This window comes from Narcine bancroftii, chromosome 5 (assembly GCF_036971445.1).
Source record: "Narcine bancroftii isolate sNarBan1 chromosome 5, sNarBan1.hap1, whole genome shotgun sequence".
NCBI lineage: Eukaryota > Metazoa > Chordata > Chondrichthyes > Torpediniformes > Narcinidae > Narcine > Narcine bancroftii.
This window is the reverse complement of record NC_091473.1, coordinates 85658594-85672779: the sequence shown is the minus strand read 5'-3', so window position 1 is coordinate 85672779 and position 14186 is coordinate 85658594. Positions and strand designations below refer to the sequence as shown.

Genomic DNA, 14186 nt, shown 5'->3' with positions numbered 1-14186 from the left:
ATCACATCTCATCTCCTGTCCATGCATGTCCAATTATCTTTGCTGGCCTGTGCTTTTCCCCATCTATTTTGCTTTTTGCTCAGACTTTGAAAAAGGGCTGAGGCTCGAAACGTTAATTATACATCTCTTTACCTCCTGCCAAAACTGCAAGACCTGCTGAGTTCCTCCAGCATTTTTGTTTTTACTGCAGTCATTGTCTGCAGCCTTGTGTGTTTCACTCTGCCCCTGCAATGCCTCTGTCATTAAACAAATATAACCCAATAATTCTAAGTTTTAACATAAATCTGCGCATTGCATTCATTTAAATATGATCCATGTTAACTTAACAATGATCCTTTTTGAGTGCTATTGATAGTCTTGCATTTTTTTTACAACTATTAAAGATGCAACCCTTCGTGCAGGAGGTCTATTTGTTTGTAGAATAGTCAGATTTTCTATGATCAATTATCTTTGTCTTTTGATTAACATCCTTTTCCTTAAGTATCTTAATATTTTGAGTGTTTTAAGCAGGCTCTCCTCCTTTCATCATAGATTTGACCCTCAATGATTTGATTTTAAAATGAAATGTGTGCAGATGTTTAGAGAACAAAAACCATTGAACTTTTTGCAGAGTGCTGCTGAAGACTCTGAAACAAAAGCAACTGAGCTGACTCGAGCTGTCGAGGAGCTTCATAATCTATTAAAACAGGCAAATGAAGGTAGGTTTACTTCAAGCATTACGTGTAGATTTTTTTGTTTGGTTTAAGTTGTTTGTAAAATTAACTTGTCATTTGTTTCAGCTCATAAAGTAACAGAAGATCGTCTGACTGAGACTGAGACCTCCAAAACCAGAGCAGTCACTGAACTGAATGAAAAGATTATCAAACTTGCAAAGGAATTGGAAAATGCAAACCATCTTCTTTCAACTACGAAGCTTAAAGGTGTCTAATTAGTACGATATTGAAGGATATTCAATAATAGTTTTTTGTTCTGCAACATCTGACCATTTTTTTTGTATCGAAGGAGCCGCCACTCTATCAGAAGAGGAACTGGCAGCGATGTCACCCACTGCAGCAGCTGTAGCCAAGATTGTGAAGCCTGGAATGAAGCTCACAGAGGTACCAGTTAACTAATGTTTATTTCAGTCGATTTTCATAGGGTTGTAATAATCAAGTTTGATTATTTCGAGTAATATTTCGGTGAGTTAAGCATATGTGATAGTTTAAAGCAGAGATTGTATAGATTTTTCTTTCTATAAATTTCAGCAGCAAGAAAAACAATATTTTTATGGGAAAATACTGGAGTCTGTTAAAGAAATTGTTTTTGTTCAGGAGAACAGCTGCAAGATGTGAGAACCAAGGCCATGCTGTTCTCAAAACTCATGCTAGATGTTTTCCTGGTCATGTCATGAACAGGCTGTAAAATGGGAAGCTAAACCATATTAAAATGCTTGTTCCTATCTGCATATGGACTTTCTTGCAGAAAGACCCTGTTGTAAATGACAACAGGTCTTCTCATGTAACAGAGCACCCGCTTTGCAAATCTAATAAATTTGTGTTCTACTTGCATTTTTTTGTCATTTACTTCTTTACATTTGATGGAAGTTGTTAGATTATAGCATATTTGCTTCTTCATAACAATTGCACTGCCTTTTCACATTGTTCAACATCCCATGTTCCCCCTATTAACCAACGTGCATAATATAATTTTCGTTAACTTTTCTCATCTCCTGGGTTCATAATCACACGTTGCTTGAATAGCTGACCCATTTACACTTTTGTCTGGATCTTGTCACATTTCTCTATTCCATACTTCTACAAATTTTTTTTTACTGTTTCCACAGTTGCCGAATCTTTCCCCTACACTTGTCCCAACTTAAATTTTATCATCTGCCTTACAGGCAATTTTCAAATAATTCCTAAAACCTACTTTATTTTTTGCTGTGCCTTATTGGCAGTTACCGAATAATTCCTAAAACCTACACTAAATTGAAATATTCTTTTTAAAAAAAAAAAAATCACTGATTACCAGTTTTCCAAATACTAAACAGTATACAGCTTTCACTGACCTTGAGTGTCTTGTACTTCCCACATTGTTCTTGTGGGGTCGCGGCAGGGCAACAAATCAAACTTGGACAAGGGACCGTGCCGATCAGGAGACCAGCCAAAAAAGAGGATTCAGTGGATTCTCAGGCAGCTTGATTTTCTTCCTGGTGTACCTTCTCAGATGTCCACTGCTTATTCGGTCCGCAGGTGATCGCTGGTCCCAGTGAGACCCTGCTTGCAGCGCCAAATGTTAAATTTGTTCAAATATAAAGAAGTGAATGACAAATAATGCAAGAATAATACTTTTTTCAGCTTTGCAGAGTGGTTGCTCTATTACATGAGAAGACCTATTGTAACTTACAGCAGAATCTTTCTGCAAAAAAGCCCATACATAGATGGATGCAAGCCTTTTTATGTGGTTTAGCTTCCCATTTTACATTCTGTTTGCAACGATTCACATGACCTGTAATCTGCAGACTTCAGCAAAACATCAAGCACGAATTTTGAGAAAGTATGACTTTGGTTCTCGCTTCTTGCTGATGTACTTTTTAAAAATATTTTATTTTTGATTTTCAAAGACACCTACAAATCCAAACACACAACACTTTTTATCTCTTTCAACAATAGTATATAGTTTATTTTTTCCCCTACCCCTCTTCCCTCCTTCCCATACCTTATAACAAAGAAAAGAATATATAAATTAAACAAATATAAAGAGCCAAATATCACAAAAGTCACAAATCCTTAAGGGAACTTGAGAAAAACTTAAACCTAAAATAAAAAAGATAAGGAACAAAATACAAGACCACGTCATGCATTTCATTGATCTCAATCATTTTATTAATGGCATGGATTGTTGCATTTCCTTTAGAAGGGGAATAATCATATCTGTGTACCAATGTGTTACAGATAAGGCAGCCACACCTTAACAAATATGCCATATTTCCTCCTTAAATTGTACTTGGTTTTCTCCAGGGGAATGCAACTCTGTATTTCGGTATTCTATCATGTAATATTTAGTTGGGAGTTAGACTTCCACGTGACCGCTATACTCTTCTTGGCGACTGACAAGGCGACTGTCACAAATTGAGTTTGGTATCTGGACAATTTAAAGCTCGTGTCCATAATGTTTCCCAGAAGGTACTTTTGTCTTAAACAGGAGCAGCTCCTTTTTCTTACTGAGGCTTTGATCACAGTGGTGCCAATTTGATTTGTTGTAGTTCCTGCACTATTTAAAAAGAAATAGAGCAGCAGCAACTTGCACTGATCCTAACATTAAAGCTACAGCTTTAATTTTAATTAAAAAATTCCTTGAGTTGCAGTGACACAACTAAATTATTGATATCTGATGACTAACTAAAACATTGGAATTTCACTAAAGTAAATCCATGGTGGAATGTTTATTGATTTGTGATAGAAGAACTGTGATAATGAAACTGGGGAAAGCTTTTGCTTGGCGTTTTGGTATTCTTTAAAATGAGAACAATATAATTTGCATTTCTGTCCTTAATATCTCTTCAGTTGTATAATGGATATGTTGAAGCCCAAGATCAATTGCTATTGGCAAAACAGGAAAATAAGAGAGTAAATAAATATTTGGATGAAATTGTGAAAGAAGTGGAGATGAAAGCTCCGCTTCTGAAGCGCCAACGTGAAGAATATGAACGCGTGCAAAAATCTGTGGCAAACCTCTCAGCTAAATTAGAAGATGCAATGAAGGTAATTTTTGTTCTAACCTTAACAGTTGATAATATTTCTCTGACCATAATGATGCTGCACAATTGTGACTGAGTCTATATTCAGTATAAAGAAGAGCAACAACTGATTTCTTTGCACACCAGTTATTATTAGCCATTTCCATTTCAATATCATCTGCATGTTTTGCATGATCCCTTGTTCAATAAAGTCTTATAAAATTTGATCAGAACTATTTATAATTATTGATTTTTTTTATTACAAAATAAATATTCAAGAATCCCTTCAGTGTATAATTTGCATGTGAAAACACCTCTCTAAACACTGCAAGCAAATAATTGTAAAACTACTTAATTATGTGAATCACATGGATAAAATCTGTCTCCCTAGGAAATTCGCCGTTTACAAAAATGCACTGATGAGGCGAATAAGCATACTCATATACTCAACAGGGAGAATCAGAGATACAAAATGCAAGTGTCAGATCTTTCACAGCAGGTCAGTCTTTAAATGTTAAGTATATTTTGTCTTTGTGTTAGTTTTTCCAGTTTCTTTAAATGGAGGGAATGATTCAAAATTTGTGTTGGCTTGAACAGTTCTCAGCTGGAATGATATTTCTAATGTTCCACGTGGTCTGAAATGTGGTGTCATAATTACTTTCTCTCCTTGTTTTTGCTCCTGGACGTGATTGAACGATGTAATTTACTTTGAATTATTCAGCAGCAATTAATCCTCATGAATCTTTGAATCACTAATTGCTCCCTCAATTGATGTAGATATTTATTTTTTATGCTTGCGATTCAGAATCGGGTGCTTTTGATGGAACTAGAAGATGCACGAGGAAATCATATTTTACGTGAAGATGAAGTTAGTTCTGCCGACATAAGCAGTTCCTCTGAAGTGATTTCTCAGCATCTGGTGACTTATCGTAATGTTGAGGAACTGCAGCAACAAAATCAACAGCTACTGGTGACTGTTCGTGAACTTGCTGATAAACAGGAAAAGGAAGAGCAGGAAAAAACCTCTTCACGGTAAGTGCTTATAAATTCTATAAACTTCATTCTTATTTGTTGGTTGCAGATTGAAAATGTCTCTCAAACCATTTAACATGATTTTTTTTCCTTTCAAACGAATAATTCATGTGTAGCTATGTATCATCAGTTCATCTCCTAATGATCGTCATTGAGAATTACTTGGTCCTGTGGCCATTTAAAACATTGCTTCTGCTGCAGTTTTTTTTTTAAACAAGAAAATGCTGGAAATACTGATATCAGGAAGAATTAGTGCGAGAAGAGTTGGAGATGATGTCCTACATTCTGCAAGAGGAGCATTCCCCTGCCTTGGCTGCCATTCCCACAGTTTGTCACGAGTAGAAAAAATACATGATATCTAAAATCTGCCCTTGCCTTTGACTTCCTACTGAATTTTTTTTCCCTCTAATTGGGTGGCCCTTTCTTACTTCAACTCCTGCACCATCACTTCAGTCTCTTGTTGCTGAAGCCCCTTGAGTCAAAGCCTTACTAAATTGACTCAGCCCACTCCGACAATGACCACTCCGCTACACAGACCATCACTTTTATAGAGGCGAACAGATAGACAAAGGTACAGATGTAGCAGTTGATGGAAATCAAATGGTAAAGAGAATGCTTGAGTCATCCTTTTCATTCTAAGAACCCAATTTGCATACTAATTCTGGGTTGGAACCATTTTATTCATATTATCTCGAAGTAATCCAAGATGAGAAAAATTATTTCTTTCTGAAATTAGCTTTAATGAATCAATTTCAGAATCTGCAAAGTCACTTTGAATTTTTAATTAAAAAAAAATTAAACATACATTATGGTAACAGGCCATTTTGACCCATGAGTCTGTGCCGCCAAATTTGTATCCCATTAACCTACACTCCCACTACTCTTTTGAAAAGTGGGAGGAAACCGGAGCCCCCAGAGGAAATCCACTCAGAACACCGGTCCGCTCCCGATTGCTGGTGCTGTTAAAGCATTGCGCTAACTGCTATGCCAACTGTGCTGCCATAATCTAGGACAAGGGCACAACTTCAGGCTTGAAGTGCACTGCTTGGAACAGATGCAGAGAAATTTCTTCAGTCAGAGGGTGGTAAATATGTGGAATTTGTTGCCAAAGGTGGTTGTAGAGGCCCAATCATTGGGTGTATTTAAGGCAGAGATTGATTGGTATTTGATGAGCCAGGGCATCAAAAGTTGTGGGAGAAAGCCAGACAGTGGGAAAATAGATTATTGTGATGGGCTCAACAGACTGCTTCTACTCCTAATTCTCCAGGTCTTATTACCTTTGTGTTGAGTAGATTCTAGTGACATTTTGGGTTGACTTTTTTTAACCGAAGTAATTGAATTGTAAGAGAATGGATTTAACATTTTAGTTTTGGATCCGTAACCTGTTGATTTTTTTTTTGGGTAAGTCCTGTTCTCTGTTAGCGTATCACTGGTTTATGATTCTAATGAACACATGCTTATTACTCCTCAATGGTCAAAAAATAGCACTTTCATTAAATTCTACAATCAAGGTTGTCTTTTAAGAAATAATTTAACAGATGGAATTAATCTTTTAAATTGTAGGATTTCTGAACTTCAGCTGAATCTTGTGGATGCCCTGAATGAACTTGAACGACTTCGTGAAGCCAGAAGTCATCAGATGCAACTAGTGGAATCTATTGTCCGACAGCGGGACATGTACCGAACTCTACTTGCGCAGATGACTGGAGTGACAATACCAGGACAGGGTAAGGAGAGGTGAAGCAAACACAATTATTTGGGTGGAACGCTTAGATATTTATAGGGAGCGGGGTTTGGTGCAGTTATGATTTATAATGAGCAGCATGTCTGAAGAAGGAATAGAACACAGTCTAAATCAGGGGTCAGCAAAGTAGTCTGTATTAACCCTGGGGTGGGGGTCAATGGGACCATGCAAGGGGTTGATAAAGTCTAGGCTATAGAGAAATTTATTATTGATAATATTTATTTATTTCACATGCTCGGGGGTCGTGAGAGATCAAGGATTCCATGAAGAGGCCGATGGTTTAAAAAGTTTGCTGACCCCTGGTCTAAACAGTGCAGTGGTAAATGGTATTAAATAGAGGGATCAAATGACCATTTTCTGATCCCCTGCTCTATTCCCTATCCACTTGTGGTTGCCCATTTCATCTCTATGCAATCCATTAATTTACAAATAACACCACTGTTGTTAGCCAAATAATAGGAAATGACGGGTCAGTATATAGGATGAAGATGGAGAATCTGGTTGGATATAGACCAACAATCTTGGTCTCGACATCAAGACCAAGGAGATTTATGTGAATTTTAGGAGGGGCAGGATGAGGGACCATGCACCTGTCTGCATTGAAGGGATGAAAGTGGAGAGGGTTGATAACTTCAAGTTCCTGGGAGTCCAATTTTTGGAAGACCTCTTGTGGAGTCAGCACACGAACAAGGCACACCAATGCCTCTACTTTTGAAGTAGGAGATTTAGCATGTTGTTGAATATTTGACTGAACTCAGGTACACAATGGAAAGTACATTGACTGGTGACATCACTGCTTGTTTTAATAATTGAAGTGCCCAGGAATACATCAGTTTGGCTGTAGCAAGTAAGAATTTTGATGCACATGTATGAAAATGAATTCAACATCGTCTGATGAAAAATCACACAAATGCTGGAGAAACTCAGCAGGTCAAACAGTGCCTTTATATTAGCAAAGGTAAAGATATATCACCAACGTTTTGGGCTTGAGCCCTTCATCAAGGCACCGTTTGACCTGCTGAGTTTCTCCAGCATTTGTGTGTTTTTTCATTTAACCACGGTGTCAACAGAATCCTGTGTTTTACCTCAACATCATCTGATGTGTACTTGATTCTGAAAAATATTGAAAGATACTTGTGTGATGCCCGACACAAAATTACCAAAGTAATTCACTAAAGAAAAGTTCTACCTAACTTTGTGGTGTGACCAGCAAGTTGGCACAAAATATTATTTATAAATTATTAAGGAAATGCATGGAATACAAAGTTAGTGTAGGTAAGTGAAGGCATATTAATCAAAAGGTAATGTAGTAGTGAGGTGATGCCTTAGGGTGTTTAATGGAGGGAAAAATGCAGGAGGTTTAATAACCTGAAGCTGAGGCAAGTGAAGGGGCCAGAAAATTCTCATGTTGGGAGTCAAGGTGATGGTGCTGGCAAAGTCTCGAGTTGTCAGCAAGTAAATGTGCAGTAAGAGAATTGGAGCAAATATTCCAGTAATTGCAGAAGATGAAAATTTCTTGAAATGTATGGTTATTAAATCAGAAGATAGCAATCCTTTCAGCATAAAATAAGGTAGTGAAGCATTTAATGGATACAACAGTGAGAGTTTGTACTTTGTTTCCATAATGAAAATGGTTGGTCCTCTGTAATCTCGCCCTTTCCATGCATTCTTTTTAAAAGGTTGGGTAGTGCAGAATGGAAAGCTTATATCAGTTACTGAGGCTTAACTACTTCAGAAAGCTTGGATGTTTAAAAAAAAAAGTCCAGGATTGAAATAATAAAGCCAATTTTGGATGTCAAATGGTATATCTCATTGGATGATAATGAACTTAAACCTCCATGTGGATGCAGAAGACATGAGTATTTAAATTTTTTTAATTTGTCTAAATTTAAATTTAGACATGCAGCATGGTAACAGGCCAGTTTACACCCAATTAACCTATACCCTTGGAACGTTTTGAATGGTGGGAGGAAAGCAGAGTCCCCAGGGAAAACCCTTGCAGACACAAACTCCTTTCAGACAGTGTGGGATTCAAACCCTTGTCCCGATCGCTGGGACGCCAACTGTGCCACCCCTATGTTTTATTGAAGTGAATTGTACTAATTAACCCTCATTATAGGAGGAACTTGGTATGCCAGAGGATATTTCACAGCTGCAAAAACTTAGTTAAAAGAGCTAGGGTTAGCTTTTAGCCTTTATCGCTAAAAATATTTGATCAGAATATTGTGGCAGCATCATAACCATCTTATGACGTTACTTAAAAAAATAGCAATAACAGTGCATGAAAAGTAAGGTGGTATCTGGTTCAACTGATTATTAAGGAATCTGATGGCAGTGGGGAAGAAGCTGTCCTTGTGCTGCTGAGTGCTTGTCTTTCGGCTCCTCTACCTCTTTCTTGGTGGCAGCAGAGTGAAGAGGGCAAGTCTGGGGTCTTTGAAGATAGAGGTTGCATTTTTTAAGACACCACCTTGTAGATTTCCTCGATGGAGTGAAGTCTGGTGCCTGTGATGTTGCAGGCCGAGTTAACTACTCTCTGGAGTTTATTCTTGTCCGAGAGTGGCACCTCCATACCAAACAGTGATGCAACCAGCCAGAATGCGCTCCACGGTACACCTGTAGAAGTTTACGAGAGTCTTCAATGACATACCAATCCATCTCAGACACCTCACAAAGTATAGCTGCTGGTGAGCCTTTTTTGTAATTGCATCAACGTGGAGGTTCCAGGACAGTTACCCAGATACGTTGACACTCAGGAATTTGAAGTTCTTGACCCTCTCCACTAGTGAGCCCTTGATGAGGACTGGGTTGCATTCCCCAGACTTCCTCCTGAAATCCACAATCATCTCCTTGGTTTTGGATAAAATGATAAGGAATCATAGAGTTGCAGCATGGCAAAAGCTATTTGACATTCAAAGTTATGGTGACTGACGAGGAAAAAATTGATGGAAACCTGCCATTTGACCAGTTTTACACATTTGACCAGTTTTACACATTTGACCAGTTTTACACATTTGACCAGTTTTACACATTTGACCAGTTTTACACATTTGACCAGTTTTACACATTTGACCAGTTTTACACATTTGACCAGTTTTACACATTTGACCAGTTTTACACATTTGACCAGTTTTACACATTTGACCAGTTTTACACATTTGACCAGTTTTACACATTTGACCAGTTTTACACATTTGACCAGTTTTACACATTTGACCAGTTTTACACATTTGACCAGTTTTACACATTTGACCAGTTTTACACATTTGACCAGTTTTACACATTTGACCAGTTTTACACATTTGACCAGTTTTACACATTTGACCAGTTTTACACATTTGACCAGTTTTACACATTTGACCAGTTTTACACATTTGACCAGTTTAAAATAAACTTTAAAAGCTTTAATTAAGAGTGTCTTCCCTTGTCCTCCCTCCTTAAATTAGGTAATACAACAGAAGAGATGCCTTTAATTTCATCCACTCCAAAACGGTCTCCAGGTCAAACTAAACAATTGTCACAAATCAGCTCCACGCCAACTCCAATTCCAACAGTGGAATCTGCAGAACTTGTTCAATCAAGGACAGCATTAAAAGAGGTATGAAGGGTTAAACATAAGAAAAGAATTTATCTTCAAACTAGGTAGCAATGCAATAAGTTGTTTGCATTTCCAAAGAAACAATTTTCTTCTATAATGCTTGGGAATATTTGATTAATTTTATTTGTCCTAAAAATTTACCTTGTTTTCATAATGGAATTAATGTTAAAACATGACATTTGGGAGAGGGGGGATATTGTATTGAATGTCATATAATTCATGCATCAGTAAGTGAGCTGTAAGGTAATTTGAAAATTCAACCACCCATTTATATTCTGTTTAATTCACCAATAATTGTACTTTAGAACCAGAAAACCATAGAACGCTACAGCACAGAAAACAGGCCATTCAGACCTTCTAATCTGCCGACCACTCTTTTCTCTAGTCCCACTGACCTGCTCCAACTCCATACCATCCAGACCTCTCCCATCCATGTATCTATCCAGTCTATTCTTAAAACTCAAGATCGAGCTGCATTCACCACTATTTGCTGACTCAGGAGTTTGGGCAGATGACCAAAAGCATAGCCAAAAATAAGTAGGAACTGAAGGAAGAGGGATTTCAATAAGGAAATCTCAGAATCTGGGCCCAAAGCACCTAAAGTTAAAGAAGCCAGTATTTGAATGATAGTGGAAATTGCTTTAGAGACTGCAGTTAGAAAGACCATGGAAAATAGACATTATGGGGGCAAGAGGCCATTTGGGCTTTGCTCCCCTTCCATCAAACCCAACTTCCCATTTCCCTGATTGAATCGTGATTTCATGAGTATCAAATGCTCATCCCAAACTTTTTTTTAAAAATTCACATGGCTTTGAATAGTTGATTCCAACCCACATTTTTGTCTTTTGTTTCCCACCCTAACTTTTTAACTATTAACCTGCATTGATTCTCTTTAGTTATTGACCTCAGATTAAAATGGGTTCTACATATTTATTCCACCTCTCTAGCATAACTTTTTTGCCTTTTATAATAAGATAAATTCTCTAGATTGCCAAACAAACTCATCTGATTTGAACTTAGCTATTGTCTATTTAAAGAAACATCAAGCCCTAATATGTACTACTTCCTGCCACTAGCCCTCACTACATCCTTGTTTCTATCATTATATACCCCATACTCCTTATCGTGAAACACCAAAGTGATCATTTAGGACCACATCCTTGTTTTCAGTCATAGAATTGGCTTCTAATAGCTATTTCTAGTGCTAATCTCTTCCTTTGCTCTTGTCAATAACAATGTCAAATCTAACTGAATTATGATCACTCTCCTACTGCCACTTGCAAAGGATCTTTCTCTAAAGCTGCTTGAATTGGTTTTCTAATTGGGTCGATGTTCTGATTTTAAAACCGCACTCAAAAAATGCTCTTATAAATAAAACTGCATCCTCTGACCTGTGCCAAGCATAGTTGAAATTGCCTTCATTTAAACAATGAAACTAACAGAAGAGGATTTCAACTATACCAGACACAGGTAAGAGGATGACATCCTCGTGGCCTGTGATACATCCAGCACGTCGTCAGAATTCTCTTCTTTCAGCAATGGTCCCTTAGGACTCTGCTCAAAGTTTAAGGGTCCCCATCTCTGTGAGTCGGTCAAGTTTTGGTTTCTTCCATATTTCTCTCCTATCGACTACATTAAAAAAAATTTAAAATTTTTTGCGTGAGGTGAAAAGAAAACAAAACTTTTACTTCAATGTGCTGTGAATGGCTGGGGTAGAGAATTTCAGGAATGATCAGTGATAGATTTCCAAATTGAAATAATGTTCAACTTGGAAGGAAACATTCTGCCAGCACTGCAAGATAGAATGGTCTGAGAGATTGAAATTCCTAAATCTACTCATTGCAGAAGCTTCTCTTGTAATGATAACTGGTTGCCAAAAGCAGAAAATAAATTTTTGTAGAGTTGCAAGATTCTTATTTTAAAACTCACTGTTTCAGCTTCAATTACATTTTGAAAATTACAAAAAGGAAAAGGCAGAGAATGATAAAATGTTAAATGAGCAGAATGAGAAACTTCAAGATCAACTGACACAGATGAGAACCCAAAGCACAAAATTGTCAACGCAACTAGAATTTGCATCTAAACGGTATGTGTAGAGAATTAAAGCTACAGTTACTTTGTTTTTATAGGACTTGCTTATTTAGAAAGTATATTACTTGATATAGTAATCCAGTGTCAGGTCTCCAAAACTGCTTGCTGTGTTCTGATTTTGAAAGTGTCTCTTCAGTTCATTTACTGAATAAATTGAATTTTCTAACCCAACATTACTGTCCTAATTGTCATCTATTCTAAATTCTCAGAGCACTGTTACTACGTACACTCATGTAGTAGTTGATCCAGTGTAATAGTTCTCCCCCCCCCCAGCTCAAAAATCATATTTTCCATATGATCCATGTAAAGATAGACCCTCGTCCGCCCATCTGAGCTCACGAAGCCCCAAAAGCAGATCCTCACCCAAGCCGCCTGCCCCTCTGAACTCCAGACACCCTGATTTCTGGATCCTTCCCCTGGCTGCACACCCACTGAAACTCTCAATGCCCTAGCCGCCTGCCCATCTGAGTTCCCGACGCCCAGGATGCCCGCCTGAGCACCAGACATCCCAAATGCAGATCCTTGCCCAGCCACCCCCCACACAATCTCCTGACTCGCCAGACGTGGATTTGTCAGCTAGTCCCAGCCATCTGAGCTCCTGACACCTTGAACGGCAATGGTACTTAGTGCAGTCAAAAGTGTGACCTGCATAAAAGTCAAACCCCCCCCCACCAAATTTGTCCCAAAATATTGATCCAGAAAGCATGAGTATTTACAGTATTGAGAAGACTTCATTTCTGTCCTAATGCAGCAAGTAGGATGGGAAATATTGTTATATTTTCCATTATTGGTGTACTTGCTGTGGATGGGCATAAACTTAAAGAAGAATTGATTTTTAAATTTAGATATGAGATGCTGCAGAACAATGTAGATGGATTCCGTCGTGAAATAGCTTCATTGCGAGATAGATGTCAAAAACTTACCACGACTGTTCAGAAGCAAGAACACATAATAAACAGCATGACCCAAGATTTGCGAGCATCAAATGAAAAATTGGCTTTAGAGGAGGTATGCCGAGAGAAAATGTCAAGGTTGTTTCCAGTCTTAATGCAGCTACAGTTGTAATTTATTACTGTATATTAATTGGATATTTTTTACTTTGTTCACATATTGCGTAACAATGAACATTATGTGAAAATTGACTTTTATTAAATGCTAAAACAAACTCTTTGGATGGCTAAAATATTGATAATACCATTTTTCGTTTTTCGACCTTTGAATCTATTTTGTTTTGATTTCATTTGAAATTAACTGGAATCATTTTTGAAAGCAGAGCCATTTAACAGTTATTAATCTTTTCCAACTCCCTTACAGACTCGAGGAGAAAATTTGAGGAAAGAAAAAGAAATGTTGAAGATGGTAGAAATACGCTTAACGCAAGAGCGGGATTCAAAATTTGCAGAGCACAGGGGACAAAGTTTGTTATTAACAAATTTACAGGCTATTCAGGTATCCTGTTCAAAATTTATTATGGACAGAAATAGAAATGTTAACTATAGATTACAAGAGTTATTAATTACAATATTATGCTGCGAGTATGATTGAGAGTAGGTAACGTTTTTAATTTCTAATGAACATTAAAACTGTTTTTAAAGAGTATTTGTATTTTTTTTTAAAAACTGTGCCATGATGGAAATTATTCTGTTGTTTATCATTGATTAATCATGGAATCTGGAATGTAGTTTTGAGGGAGAATTGAGACTATTCTAGAATACAAGCACTTAGTTCTTTTTTTTAACAAGCCCTTGGTAGGTTGATTTTTAAGAGATTCTGTTTGCATTTGATTTTTGACAATATATAGCTGAGTTTGGAACGTGCAGAGACTGAGACCAGACAGCGTTTGAACAGCCAGATTGAAAAACAGGAACGTGAAATTGAAAAACTGAAGAAAAAGTGTGAATATGAAGTGGATCAACATCATTTGCTTGTTAGAAACCAGGATGTAAGTTAATATTTTTAAATCATATTGATCATAATAATTAGTAATCAGTCATGTGTTGAGACAA

The 14186-nt window shown here is 37.3% G+C and overlaps 1 protein-coding gene across 3 annotated transcripts in view; it reads left to right on the top strand.

Moving 5' to 3' along the window:
• The window catches only part of tprb (translocated promoter region b, nuclear basket protein), a 113650-nt gene that overhangs the window by 49507 nt on the left and 49957 nt on the right, over positions 1 to 14186 (top strand). For all 3 annotated transcript variants that reach the window (XM_069938183.1, XM_069938182.1, XM_069938184.1), the window contains exons 9-20: positions 611 to 698; positions 780 to 920; positions 1003 to 1097; positions 3546 to 3743; positions 4110 to 4217; positions 4524 to 4750; positions 6314 to 6477; positions 9938 to 10089; positions 12027 to 12175; positions 13026 to 13188; positions 13495 to 13629; positions 13982 to 14122. In XM_069938183.1, the coding sequence (XP_069794284.1) occupies positions 611 to 698; positions 780 to 920; positions 1003 to 1097; positions 3546 to 3743; positions 4110 to 4217; positions 4524 to 4750; positions 6314 to 6477; positions 9938 to 10089; positions 12027 to 12175; positions 13026 to 13188; positions 13495 to 13629; positions 13982 to 14122 (1761 nt within the window). The remainder of the gene's footprint in view (positions 1 to 610; positions 699 to 779; positions 921 to 1002; positions 1098 to 3545; positions 3744 to 4109; positions 4218 to 4523; positions 4751 to 6313; positions 6478 to 9937; positions 10090 to 12026; positions 12176 to 13025; positions 13189 to 13494; positions 13630 to 13981; positions 14123 to 14186) is intronic.